We start from the raw sequence: 14,109 nt of genomic DNA, 5'->3' as shown, positions 1-14,109 counted from the left end.
TCCCCAATCCCTCACCTCCGTTCCCCTCTCCCCAATCCTTCTCTCCCCTTCCCCTCTCCCCAATCCTTCTTTTCCCTTCCCCTCTTTCCCCAATCCTTCTCCCCTTCCCCTCTCTCCCTAATCCTTCTCTCCCCTTCCCCTTTCCCCAATCCTTCTCTCCCCTTCCCCTCTCTTTCCCCAATCCTTCTCTCCCCTTCCCCTCTCTTTCCCCAATCCTTCTCCCCTTCCCCTCTTTCCCCAATCCCTCACTCCCCCTCCCCTCTCTCCTCAATCCCTCACTCCCCTTCCCCTCTCCCCAATCCTTCTCTCCCCTTCCCCTCTTTCCCCAATCCTTCTCTCCCCTTCCCCTCTTTTCCCAATCCTTCTCTCCCCTTCCCCTCTCCCCAATCCCCACTCCCCTTCCCCTCTCTCCCCAATTCTTCTCTCATTCCCCTCAATTCTTCTCTCCCATTCCCCTATCTCCGCAGTCCCTCTCTCCCCTTCCCCTCTCTCTCCCCAATCCCTCAATCTCCTTCCCCCCTCTCTTTCTCCAATCCCTCACTCCTCTTCCCCTCGTTGGGTTGGATGTACATCCCCGTGGCAGGGTGGAGTGTGAAGGGTTAACCTTGGAACACCCCTGTGTCCATGCCCTCTTCCCCTGCCCCCTGCCTCCGTTCCTCCTTTCCAACAGGCCTGGCGTGCCCCTGCCCCACACAGACACCCTCACCATCCCCACTCCCCCACTTCCCTGCAGACACCTCACCCATCTTCACCATTACCCACCCTCCCTCAAAGCTCGTCCCTCCGAGACGCCCGCCTCCCGCTGGGCGCCCCTGCAGCCCGCCCACGCCGCTGGGTCTCGCCTCTCAAAGACTTGGCCTCGGGGCCGTCTGATCCCCGGGCCCTGGTGGCTTTCACAGGGAGGGTCTCGGCCTGAGCCCGGTCCAGCTTCTGAAATGAGAGGGAGTCAGAGAGAAAGATAGGGGGAAGAGACGGAGAAGGAGTGAATGAGTGAGAAAGAGGGACCATGAGGGGCAGGAAAGAGGGTGTGAGGGGTGGAGAGTGGGGAGATGGTGGGGAGACAGAGGGTAGATGGTGAGATGAAGGGGAGATTTTAAGTAATGGTGGGGGACGATGGGGTTGGTGGGCGACGGTGGGAGAGGGAGGGTTGGGTGGATGGAGGAGGGAGGGACGGGAGAACGGAGGAGGGAGGGTCGGGTGGGATGGAGGAGGGAGGGACGGGAGGATGGAAGGGAGGGACGGGCGGATGGAGGAGGGAGGGACGGGCGGATGGAGGAGGGAGGAGGGAGGGACGGCGGATGGAGGAGGGAGGAGGGAGGGACGGCGGATGGAGGAGGGAGGAGGGAGGGACGGCGGATGGAGGAGGGAGGAGGGAGGGACGGCGGATGGAGGAGGGAGGGGCGGGCGGATGGAGGGCGGGAGGGACGGGCGGGGTGGAGGGAGGGAGGGACGGGCGGGGTGGAGGGAGGGAGGGACGGGCGGGGTGGAGGGAGGGACGGGGGGGTGGAGGGAGGGAGGGAGGGAGGGACGGGCGGGGTGGAGGGAGGTAGGGAGGGAGGGAGGGACAGGCGGGGTGGAGGGAGGGAGGGAGGGACAGGCGGGGTGGAGGGAGGGAGGGTCGGGCGGGGTGGAGGGAGGGAGGGAGGGAGGGTCGGGCGGGGTGGAGGAGGGGGGACGGGAGGATGGAGGAGGGGGGGGACGGGAGGATGGAGGAGGGGGGGACGGGAGGATGGAGGAGGGGGGGACGGGAGGATGGAGGAGGGAGGAACGGGAGGATGGAGGAGGGAGGGACGGGAGGATGGAGGAGGGAGGGACGGGAGGATGGAGGAGGGAGGGTTGGGTGGGGTGGAGGAGGGAGGGACGGGAGGATGGAGGAGGGAGGGGCGGGCGGATGGAGGAGGGAGGGACGGGCGGATGGAGGAGGGAGGGTTGGGTGGGGTGGAGGAGGGAGGGGCGGGAGGATAGAGGAGGGAGGGGCGGGCGGGGTGGAGGAGGGAGGGCTGGGTGGGGTGGAGGAGGGAGGGACGGGTGGGGTGGAGGAGGGAGGGCCGGGCGGGTGGAGGAGGGAGGGCTGGGCGGGTGGAGGAGGGAGGGCCGGGTGGGGTGGAGGAGGGAGGGACGGGCGGATGGAGGAGGGCAGGCTGGGCGGATGGAGGAGGGAGGGGCGGGCGGATGGAGGAGGGAGGGGCGGGCAGGTGGAGGAGGGAGGGGCGGGCGGGTGGAGGAGGGAGGGCCGGGTGGGGTGGAGGAGGGAGGGACGGGCGGGTGGAGGAGGGAGGGACGGGCGGGTGGAGGAGGGAGGGACGGGCGGGTGGAGGAGGGAGGGACGGGCGGGTGGAGGAGGGAGGGGCGGGCGGGTGGAGGAGGGAGGGCCGGGCGGGTGGAGGAGGGAGGGCCGGGCGGATGGAGGAGGGAGGGCCGGGCGGATGGAGGAGGGAGGGCCGGGCGGGTGGAGGAGGGAGGGCCGGGTGGGGTGGAGGAGGGAGGGCCGGGAGGACGGAGGAGGGAGGGACGGGCGGATGGAGGAGGGAGGGCCGGGCGGGGTGGCGAGACGTCGATGGAGGAGGGCAAGGGCAGGCCGGATGGACAGAGGGACAGATGGTGAAGGGGTGTGGGAAGGCAAACAGTCCCTCACCTTGATGCGATGCTTCCGGTCGAGGCTGAACCAGAGCGAGAGGACGCAGCGCTGACCCTGCCTGACCTCAGACACCCGATGGGACGTCCGGTCTCCCCACCGGAACGTCAACAGGCGCCCACATCTCGGGGATATCTCAGCCTGAGGAGTAGAACGGAACTGAGAGATCGTTCCTCAAGTAAACAGCACGATCGCACACGGACTGGAACTCCCCCAACACCGTCCCATCACACACTCCCGGGATCAGACACAGAGCGAAACTCCCTCCACACCGACCCATCACACACTCCCGGGGTCAGACACAGAGTGAAACTCCCTCCACACCGACCCATCACACACTCCCGGGGTCAGACACAGAGTGAATCTCCCTCCGCACCGTACAATCACACACTCCCGGGGTCAGACACAGAGTGAATCTCCCTCCGCACCGTCCCATCACACACTCCCGGGGTCAGACACAGAGTGAAGCTCCCTCCGCACCGTCCCATCACACACTCCCGAGGTCAGACACAGAGTGAATCTCCCTCCGCACCGTCCCATCACACACTCCCAGGGTCAAACACAGAGTGAAGCTCCCTCCGCACCGTCCCATCACACACTCCCGGGGTCAAACACAGAGTGAATCTCCCTCCACACCGTCCCATCACACACTCTCTCCGTCAGACACAGAGTGAAGTTCCCCAACCCCATCCCATCACCCACTCCCGGGGTCAGACACAGAGTGAAACTCCCTCCACACCGTCCCAGCACACACTCCCGGGGTCAGACACAGAGTGAAACTCCCTCCACACCGTCCCATCACACACTCCCGGGATCAGACACAGAGTGAAGCTCCCTCCACACCGTCCCATCACACACTCTCTCCGTCAGACACAGAGTGAAGTTCCCCAACCCTATCCCATCACCCACTCCCGGGGTCAGACACAGAGTGAAACTCCCTCCGCACCGTCCCATCACACACTCCTGGGATCAGACACAGAGTGAAACTCCCTCCACACCGTCCCATCACACACTCCCGGGGTCAGACACAGAGTGAATCTCCCCCCACACCGTCCCATCACACACTCCCGGGGTCAGACACAGAGTGAAGCTCCCTCCGCACCGTCCCATCACACACTCCCGGGGTCAGACACAGAGTGAAGCTCCCTCCGCACCGTCCCATCACACACTCCCGGGGTCAGACACAGAGTGAAGCTCCCTCCGCACCGTCCCATCACACACTCCCGAGGTCAGACACAGAGTGAAGCTCCCTCCGCACCGTCCCATCACACACTCCCGGGGTCAGACACAGAGTGAAACTCCCTCCACACCGTCCCATCACACACTCCCGGGGTCAGACACAGAGTGAATCTCCCTCCGCACCGTCCCATCACACACTCCCAGGGTCAGACACAGAGTGAAGCTCCCTCCGCACCGTCCCATCACACACTCCCGAGGTCAGACACAGAGTGAAGCTCCCTCCGCACCGTTCCATCACACACTCCCAGGGTCAGACACAGAGTGAATCTCCCTCCGCACCGTCCCATCACACACTCCCGGGGTCAGACACAGAGTGAATCTCCCTCCACACCGTCCCATCACACACTCCCGGGGTCAAACACAGAGTGAATCTCCTCCCCAACCGTCCCATCACACACTCTCGGGGTCAGACACAGAGTGAATCTCCCTCCGCACCGTCCCATCACACATTCCCGGGGTCAGACACAGAGTGAATCTCCCTCCGCACCGTCCCATCACACACTCCCGGGATCAGACAGAGTGAAGCTCCCTCCGCACCGTCCCATCACACACTCCCGGGGTCAGACACAGAGTGAATCTCCCTCCACACCGTCCTATCGCACACTCCCGTGGTCAGACACAGAGTGAAGCTCCCTCCGCACCGTCCCATCACACACTCCCGGGGTCAGACACAGAGTGAATCTCCTCCCCAACCGTCCCATCACACACTCCCGGGGTCAGACACAGAGTGAATCTCCCACCGCACCGTCCCATCACACACTCCCGGGATCAGACAGAGTGAAGCTCCCTCCGCACCGTCCCATCACACACTCCCGGGGTCAGACACAGAGTGAATCTCCCTCCACACCGTCCTATCGCACACTCCCGTGGTCAGACACAGAGTGAAACTCCCCCCACACCGTCCCATCAGACACTACCGGGGTCAGACACAGAGTGAATCTCCCTCCGCACCGTCTCATCGCATACTCCCGGGGTCAGACACAGAGTGAAGCTCCCTCCACACGAGGTCACACTCACCGTGATACTCTGGGTCTTGGGGTCTATCAAGAAGAACTCCCCTCCTTCGAACTCCTCATTCAGGTAGAGGTGAACGCTGTGGGGAGGAGCGAGGGTGTCAGACTGATCTGGGAGGGTGGGGAAGCGGGCATTGGATGCGAGAGCAGGGATGGAGAGATTGAGAAGGGGTAAGGGGTATCGACGGGGAGAGCACACCAGGGGTCAAAGGGGTTTGATTGGTAGAGGGGGATTGAGGGACAGGGAGGTTTGATGAGGGGGAGGGGAATCGATAATGGGGAGGGGTGTTTGAAGATGGGGAGGGGATGAATGGGGGTATGAGGAGGGGATTTATGAGGGTATGGGTGTTGATGGGGGAGGAGGAACGACGAGGGGAGGGGGGGATCGAGGAGAGGAGGGGGGATCGAGGCGGGGAGGGAGAAGAGCAGGAGGGTAGGTTAAAACTGCCGGGATGGGACAGAGAAGTTCAAAGTAAAATTTATCATCAGAGTACGTACACGTCACCACCCACAACCGAGTCTCTTTGCCAATCTGCAGGACAGTAGAGGGAAGCAGGTTCCCAGCCCCTAAAGCAGGGGGTGTGGGAGGGGTGTCAGCAATTCCACCATCTCCTATGACAGCACCTTCCTGCTGTTGGCCTCTCTCTTCCTCACTGAACCCTCCAATGTCTCCTTCCTCTGAACTCAACCATCTGTCCATTTCTCCTGGTGCCCCTGCTCCTCCCAGGGTCCACTCTCCTCTCCTATCACATTCCTCCTTTTTCTTCAGCCTTCACCTGGTCCACCAACCCCCTGCCAGCTTGTAGTCTTACCACTCTCCCCCACCACCTTCATTCTGGCTTCTGCCCGCTCCCTTCCCGGTCCCGATAGAGTGTCTCGGCTGGCTGTTTATTCCTGTCCGTGGATGCCGCCTGGCCAACCGAGTTTCTCCTGCATTCCAAGCGTGCTCCTCCGCCCCCCTGGTTTCAGGCCGCTCGGCCCCGGCAAGGTTGTTTACGGCTGTCTGCGCCAGCCGAGCCTCCGTCTCCCGGACCCCAGACCCCGCGCACGTCGGAAATGTCCCGCGCGGGGGGCATTCCGACTGGTTGTGTCACCATCTGGCGCGGAGTGGCCGCTGCCCAGGGTTGGAGAAGTCATCCTCAAAATGCAATGCCTGAAAATAGCAGTATCCATCAGTCAGGGCCCCCACCACCAGGACATGTCCTCTTCTCATTACCACCATCAGAGAGGAGGAACAGGAGCCTGAAGACACACACTGAGCATTTCAGGAACAGCTTCTTCCCCTCCACCATCAGATTTCTGAATGGACAGTGAACCCATGAACATTACCTCACTATTTTTTGCTATCTTTCTGAACTAATTTAATTAGATTCTTTTGGATATAGTACCTTTGGTAGAGGGGAACTGATTAGGTCTGGAATCCAAGAAGTGTTTTGACCCTCCCCCTCCCACTTTCAAATCTCTTACTAGCTCTTCCTTCAGTTAGTCCTGACGAAGGGTCTCGGCCTGAAACGTCGACTGTACCTCTTCCTAGAGATGCTGCCTGGCCTGCTGCGTTCACCAGCAACTTTGATGTGTTGTCAGCTTTGCATGGTTGCTGGCGCCCCCTACAGGTGCAGCATGACATACCAACTCCTGCAGAGATGGAAACTAGCTCTACTTGCCGAAATGGTGGAGTGTGCCGATGGCCAGCGCTGCCTGTGTACTGCGCTGGGGGGGGGGGGGGGCAGCCCACGAATGTCACTGATGTGGCTGGCCCACGGCTCGCGGACCCGAACCCGTGTGTCGCTGGAACGTGGGAGTAAAGCGGAGCACCCAGAGGAAACCCACGCAGTCCCGGGGAGAGGGTACGAACCCCCGACACAGCGGTGGGATCGGGACCCCCGCCACGGGGCTGTGAAGTGCATCACCGAAGGCCCATCGGCTTGCAGAGAACAAGCACCCTCCATTCCAACGATCCTCCCCGGGGCCCTCCCGTTCCCTGAGGAAGTCCCACACCCCTTCTCCTTCCCCAAGTGCAAAGTGAAGGGTCAATTCTTGCACTCAGCACCCTGACTGAAGGCCAGCCTGCCAAACACCTCGTTTAACCACTCTGTCTCCATTCCTTGGAACGTGGAAGACTGAGGGGAAATTTGACAGCGGTAGAACAAGCTTATGAGGGGTAGAGACAGGGTAGGTTCGTCATAGCCTGGGGGTTTGTAGAGGGGATAAGCCCCACTATCTATGAAATGCTCCAAATGGCGTGCGTCTCTGACAGCCTCTGACAACCATCTCCATCTCCCGGCCTTCACGTGTGGCTCAGCTACTAAGCCCGGCGGAACCATTTCTACTGACAGGACAGGGGGCAAAGGAGGGTTACTGGTTCCTCAAAACCAGTCGCTTCGGGCAGACGGGGCTCGTCAGCCGTGGTTGGCAGCTCACCTGGGAGAAGCAAAACTCTGATCTCAAACCTCCGCTGTCTTGCGGCCACACCCACTCGTGGGAGAGGGGAGGGCTTCGGGGGGTAAACCCTGAGGAAGAAATCCGGAGCTGGGGGTCCCTGAGGCAGTTTGATGTTGTTTACAACTTCACTCTGGCAACCTCTGCGACGGCACTGGTGCCAAGCTGGATCAGTGCTTGTCCTTCCTTTGGACTCCATCAGTGACGTGGAGAGGGGAGATACACCGCAGGTCAGGCAGCATCCATAGGAACGAATAAACGGCCAGCATTCTGGGCCAAGACCCTCCCTCAGGAAAGGGAGGGGGGAAGAGATCAAAATAAAAAGTTGAGGGTGGTGAGAGGGGAAGGAGGAGCAGCTGGAAGATGACAGGTGAAGCCAGCTGGGTGGGAAACATAAAGGGCTGGAGAGGGAGGAATCTGTGAGGAGTGGAGAGTGGACCATCGGGGAAAGATAGGCAGGTGAGAAGAGGTAAGAGTGGCCATTTTGGATCGGAAAGGTTTAGAAGGATACGGGCCAAGTGAGACTCTTTGAAATGGGAATTGCAGTGGGCATGGACTAGATGGGCCGAAAGGCCTGTTTCCTTGCACGGTTTGGGGAAAGGGGAGGGCGGCTCACAGGGTCCTGTCTGCATCAGTGGAGCTGCGGTCGAGAGCTTCGAGCCCCCAGGAGTGGGCCTGTCGCTGTCCTGGTCCAAACTGGGTCGAGGAGGCCTGCTTCCTCAGGGGCTACAGAAATCCAGCACGCCCCCGTTGACCCTCACTGATTTATTAAAATCGATACATCGCAGAAAGCATCCCGTGCAGATCCTCTGCCCCTTGGGACGGCAACTTCTCCGCCCGTGACCGCGAGACACCACAGAGAGTTGCTGACACAGCCCAGCTCGCCGCAGCAAAACCAGCCTCCCCTCCGTCGACTCTATCCACACTTCCTGCTGCCTCTGTAAAGCAGACAGTGCAATCAAAGATCCCATCCCTGACAATCTTCGATCTCCCCTCGAATCCGACAGACGATACAACAACCTGAAAGCACGTCCCACAGTCTGTTCCCCCGGTGTTATAAGACCACTGAACGATTCCCTCGTACAACAAGATGGACTCCTGACCTCACACTCTACCTTGTTACGATCTCACACCTCACTTGTCTGCCTGCTCTGCACATTCTCTGTGACTGTGACACTCTCTGTTACTGTTTGACCTTGTTCTACCTCAACACACTGTGTAAAGACATGATCTGTGCGAACGATACACAAGACAAGATTGTCACCGTACCGCGGGCACGGGCGACCATGACCAGCCAACAGTGACGTGCTCTACCTGAAGTTGCGAGCTCCCTCCGCCGCGCCCCGGCTGCTGCAGCCGCTGCTCTCGGGGTCCTCCAGGCAATCCCGGGACGGAGGCGGGACCTCTGTCTGGCTACCTGAGGGGCAGGAGGAGAGAGGTTCAGTGCCATCAGACCTCGGGGCGCCGGGGGGGGCGCCGGGGGGGGGGCGTGGTGTTGGGGGTTCTGGCGCGCAAAGATGGGTACTCTGCCAGGCGTTCTGGGGCCGGAACGGTGTGACGACCCTTTGCGGGCTGCCACCAGCGCACCCTCAGGTGTGATGCTTGTGAACCCGAACGGCGCTCTTCACTGTTACGTGAATAAATCTGGACCTGAGTCGAGTCTTGGGTACACGGGGCAGGGATGGGGCACGGCAGGGTCAGGGGCCGGGTGACGGGACCCCAAAAGTTTGAAGCGGGGATCTGTCCAGTGTACGAGTGAGCCACAGAACCCGGGGGGTGGTGTGCGGGGGTACGAGGGGCATCAGGGGACTCCCTGGTGGAGCGTCAGTGTCTCCGTCCAGTATTCAGACAGGGGAACAGGAGGGGCAGCAAGGAAAGAGTTAAACTTTGTCAGGAGTCACGTCGGGAGTCCTCCTTGGCCGGCCCCAAAGCAGACGACGCGATCTGCCAGACAAGTCGGGATTGGTCTGGAATGCAAAAGGCAAAGGGGAAAATCGGTCACAGTGAAACCAGTTTTGGGAACTGACACGAGTACCAGTCGACAGCTGTAAGATTCAGTAAAGGTGAGGGACAGGCCCGGACAGGGAACAGGGTAAACGTTTGCACAGGTATCAGGCTGCAGGAAGGTACGAGGGTAAGGGGCTTTTGCAGGGTGTTAAAAGGGAGGGGGCATTCTTTCTGTGAATTGGATCATCGGTCAGGCGGGGTGGCGACCGACAGCAATGCAAGCGGGCAGGCTCTGTCGGTGCAGGATTGTGGCGTGACACCCTCGGGTGCGTGGGTCGCTAACGCAAACGACACAGTTCACTGTACGTTCCGAGATAAATAAACCCAAACCCGAAATCTGACTGACGTTCAGAGGGAGGGGGAGACGGTTTCAAGGGAGGGAGCGAGAGAGAAATACAGAAGTAGGGAGAAATAGAGAGAATGATAAAGATAGAGACAGAGAGAGACACAGATCGGGTGTGAGAGAGAGAGAGAGAGAGAGAGAGAGAGGTAAAGAGAGGGGGAGATGTAGAGAGATAGAGAGAAAGAGAGAAAGAGGTAGAAAAAGATGGAGGTAGAGAGCGAGAGAGAGGTAGAGAGCGAGAGAGAGGTAGAGAGCGAGAGAGAGGTAGAGAGCGAGAGAGAGGTAGAGAGCGAGAGAGAGGTAGAGAGCGAGAGAGGGGTAGAGAGCGAGAGAGGGGTAGAGAGCGAGAGAGGGGTAGAGAGCGAGAGAGGGGTAGAGAGCGAGAGAGGGGTAGAGAGCGAGAGAGAGGTAGAGAGCGAGAGAGAGGTAGAGAGCGAGAGAAAGGGGGGCAGAGAGCGAGAGAAAGGGGGGCAGAGAGCGAGAAAGGGGGGCAGAGAGCGAGAAGGGGGGGCAGAGAGCGAGAAGGGGGGGCAGAGAGCGAGAAGGGGGGGCAGAGAGCGAGAAGGGGGGGCAGAGAGCGAGAAGGGGGGGCAGAGAGCGAGAAGGGGGGGCAGAGAGCGAGAGAACACACTGCCAAGAGTCATACTATTAATACTACATTCTGCCATCATACTTGACCAACCAAAATGAACCACCTCACACTGATCTGGCTGTTATCTGAACATGGCGGGAAGCCAGAGAAGAAACCGCGGGACCCCTGGCTGAGACGTTACAATATATATTAATGACTTGGATGAGGGAATTAAATGCAGCATCTCCAAGTTTGCGGATGACACGAAGCTGGACGGCAGTGTTAGCTGTGAGGAGGATGCTAAGAAGATGCAGGGTGACTTGGATAGGTTGGGTGAGTGGGCAAATTCATGGCAGATGCAATTTAATGTGGATAAATGAGAAGTTATCCACTTTGGTGGCAAAAATAGGAAAACAGATTATTATTTGAATGGTGGCCGATTAGGAAAAGGGGAGGTGCAACGAGACCTGGGTGTCATTATACACCAGTCATTGAAAGTGGGCATGCAGGTACAGCAGGCGGTGAAAAAGGCGAACGGTATGCTGGCATTTATAGCGAGAGGATTCGAGTACAGGAGCAGGGAGGTACTACTGCAGTTGTACAAGGCCTTGGTGAGACCACACCTGGAGTATTGTGTGCAGTTTTGGTCCCCTAATCTGAGGAAAGACATCTTTGCCATAGAGGGAGTACAAAGAAGGTTCACCAGATTGATTCCTGGGATGGCAGGACTTTCATATGAAGAAAGACTGGATGAATTGGGCTTGTACTCGTTGGAATTTAGAAGATTGAGGGGGGATCTGATTGAAACGTATAAGATCCTAAAGGGATTGGACAGGCTAGATGCAGGCAGATTGTTCCCGATGTTGGGGAAGTCCAGAACGAGGGGTCACAGTTTGAGGATAAAGGAGAAGCCTTTTAGGACCGAGATTAGGAAAAACTTCTTCACACAGAGAGTGGTGAATCTGTGGAATTCTCTGCCACAGGAAACAATTGAGGCCAGTTCATTGGCTCTATTTAAGAGGGAGTTAGATATGGCCCTTGTGGCTACAGGGATCAGGGGGTATGGAGGGAAGACTGGTGCGGGGTTCTGAGTTGGATGATCAGCCATGATCATAATAAATGGCGGTGCAGGCTCGAAGGGCCGAATGGCCTACTCCTGCACCTATTTTATATGTTTCTATGTTTGCTTCGTTGAGATCAGAGTCCCCGCCCGCTTTCGGAGGCCCACTATCCCCCCAGTACCGAGGAACACCGAGGTGACGGGTGTTGCTCTGTGGGTCCGACATCCACTCCCAGTCAGGTGTTCCCAGGGGCCGGTCAGGGCCTGCAGGAGCTCCAACCCACACCGTGGCATTCGCTGGCCTCCAGAGGGTGCTAGCACACGGCCCCGCCTGGCCAGCGGCGACATCGTGCAGACAGTTCACCAAAGCCCAGCGCTTTGCTGTCTCCGAGGGGGCTCAGAGAGGTTTGGAGCGGAGTATTTGGCTTCAAGTCCGCGATCGTCTCCGTTGCCCCTCTCCAACTGAGGGCATCCAGCACGGTTGAAGTCGATGGCGGGCGGGCGGGTACCCGGTGCCTTCGGCCTGCTTTTGACTGCTCTTCCTCGCCCCCTTGCCAGCTGCTGTCGGAGGAGAGTGCGGGAGCCTTGGGAACCAGGTTGCCAGGATTGATCGGTGAGGCTGTGCACTCGTTTTGGGGGACTCTGAGGTTCACGTTGCATCCATTCCTGGATTCTGGTTACTCTCAGTTTGCTTTTGCTGATTTGAGTGCTATGATTGGGGTGATCGATGCGGACCGGGGCGATTCGGCATACAGTGGCCCTGCATCGAACTAAAGTGACGATTGCAGGTTTGACCTTTGACATTCCGTGTGTCGTTCACTCGCTTTGTGCTGTTTGCGCAACATGTTCCCTGTTTTCCGCGCCTCTGTGTGCCTGACGTTTCCGTGAATGGTGTGGATGATTTTACCCGACTGTGTCGGGTAAGTTCCTTTGTGAGACTATAGAATTGTGTATCTGTATTGCTTAATGCCTGGACCAACAGAGAGTCTTGGTGCTGCCCTCTACCCTACTGCTGAAAACACAGGACTACGTGGTACTGACTCTACCCTACTCCTTTACACCACAAGGCCACATGACCCAACTGTGGAAGAAAATTCTGAAAAAATTAAAATATCCGAGTTGTTCATACCCTGCACCTTCCTTTAATTAGCAGTATCTGAAATACATCTTATGGAAATGTTTGTTTGATGATGAACTTCAATAAAAAATAAATAGCAATGTGCCTAGCGCTGATCTTGGTGCACAACACAGCGGTGTGGACAAGATGGAGACGGCGAAGGGCATGAACTGGAGGGAGAACCCTGTGGGCTGTCAAGTGTCTGACAATTGAACTGTGTGTATGGTTTTCCTTCACCTGTCTGAAACATATAAAACTAATCATACTTCAGTACTTTAATGACTTACTGGAGCGAAGGATGTAATGAACCTCCTTTGTACCATGAATAAAGACTCGCCATTCGGCCTGGGTTCTCAGAACTCTTGCAATCATCTATCTTAGTCTTAAGGGATGTCCTGAGGAACTGTCTGTGTGTTGTGTGCAGGAAGGAGACTGTCTCTGGCATTTTTGTGGGAATTGATGAGACACACAGGATTGACATTTTTAAACTCTGACTGATGTCATTGACTTTCTGTGTGCTGTGACTATCGCTCTTCGGAGGATTTGACGACCGCACGGTTAGTGAGTCACTCTTCCCACGTTCATGAATCCAGCATTCTCCAGCCACCTCGAAGTCCGTGTCCACCTTACTCGTGACCAACTTGAATTGAAATTCCTTGGCAAGCTAACTTCCCTGACAAACGGGTCCCATGGTGTTTCTTTTGTCTCATGGCTGCTTGCAGGAAGACCGATCTCAGAGTTGTAGTCTGCACGCAGACTTCGATAGCGAACGTCCATTTTAGTGCCCTGCTGAAGAGTCAGGGCCCGAAACATCGACCGTTTACTCTTTTCCACGCATGCTGCTGATTTCCCCCAGCGCTTTATCTGTGTTGCTCGGATTAAATGTTCTTTGCATCTCAGTCACCTACAAAGGAAGTAGGCCTTTGGGGGATGCCAACTCCCTGGGCCGATACCCACCTGGGGTGTAAAGACTCCATTGGTCTATTGAGTACATCTCTGTCTTCGATGCTTTAATTCCCAAGGAGATGCCCTGCGAGACCAGATCTTCGGCCCTCGACTCTCCCTCTGTGTGCTCAGTGGCTCCCTGACCAGAATCAGCTCTCGCTCTGCCTGCAAGGTGGAGCTGTGCAGTCGCGGGCTGCAACAGGTTGCCGTGACAACAGCCTTCCCGCCAAAGGAGCTGGCCGTCGGCTGCCAAAAGGAGGGCGGGGAACACGCTCCTGTCCCCGTCAACCGTGCCCGGGTTCAGCGGGTTGAGAGCTGTCCCGGTCCAAACACCCCTGCTTCCCCAGGAGGGTGAAGACATTCGAACCGTCCCCGTCAACCCTTACTGATGCATCATCCTATCTCGGCTTGGCACAGTGACTGTTCCGCACGTGACCGCAAGGAACTGCAGACAGTCGTGGACACGGGTCAGCGCGTCATGGAAACCCGCCTCCCCTCCGCAGACCCCATCTACACTTCCCGCTGACTCGGTATAATCAAAGGGGCCAGCCACCCCCGACATTCTTCCCTCTCCCATCCCGCTGGAGCAACATACCGCCAAGCTCACGGATAGCTTCTACCCCACTGCATCAGACTATTGAACGGTTCCCTCGTACCATATGGACTCTTGACTTCACACTCTACCTTGTTACGATCTTGCACCTCACTGCCTGCCTGCTCTGCTCTTTCTCTGTGGCTGT

General features: G+C 58.1%; 1 protein-coding gene across 1 annotated transcript in view; it reads right to left on the bottom strand.

Annotated features, from left to right (window-relative positions):
• Positions 1 to 711: 711 nt before the first annotated feature.
• p3h3 (prolyl 3-hydroxylase 3) overlaps positions 712 to 14,109 on the bottom strand; it is a 32,423-nt gene continuing 19,025 nt past the window's right edge. The window contains exons 12-15 of the mRNA XM_063036677.1: positions 8,641 to 8,743; positions 4,892 to 4,967; positions 2,636 to 2,776; positions 712 to 930 (exon numbers count right to left, since the gene is read on the bottom strand). Coding sequence (XP_062892747.1) covers positions 769 to 930; positions 2,636 to 2,776; positions 4,892 to 4,967; positions 8,641 to 8,743 — 482 coding nt within the window. The 3' untranslated portion in view covers positions 712 to 768. The remainder of the gene's footprint in view (positions 931 to 2,635; positions 2,777 to 4,891; positions 4,968 to 8,640; positions 8,744 to 14,109) is intronic.

Source organism: Mobula hypostoma, chromosome 31 (assembly GCF_963921235.1).
Source record: "Mobula hypostoma chromosome 31, sMobHyp1.1, whole genome shotgun sequence".
NCBI lineage: Eukaryota > Metazoa > Chordata > Chondrichthyes > Myliobatiformes > Myliobatidae > Mobula > Mobula hypostoma.
The sequence above is the reverse complement of the archived record's forward strand: the minus strand, read 5'-3'. Positions and strand labels throughout refer to the sequence as shown.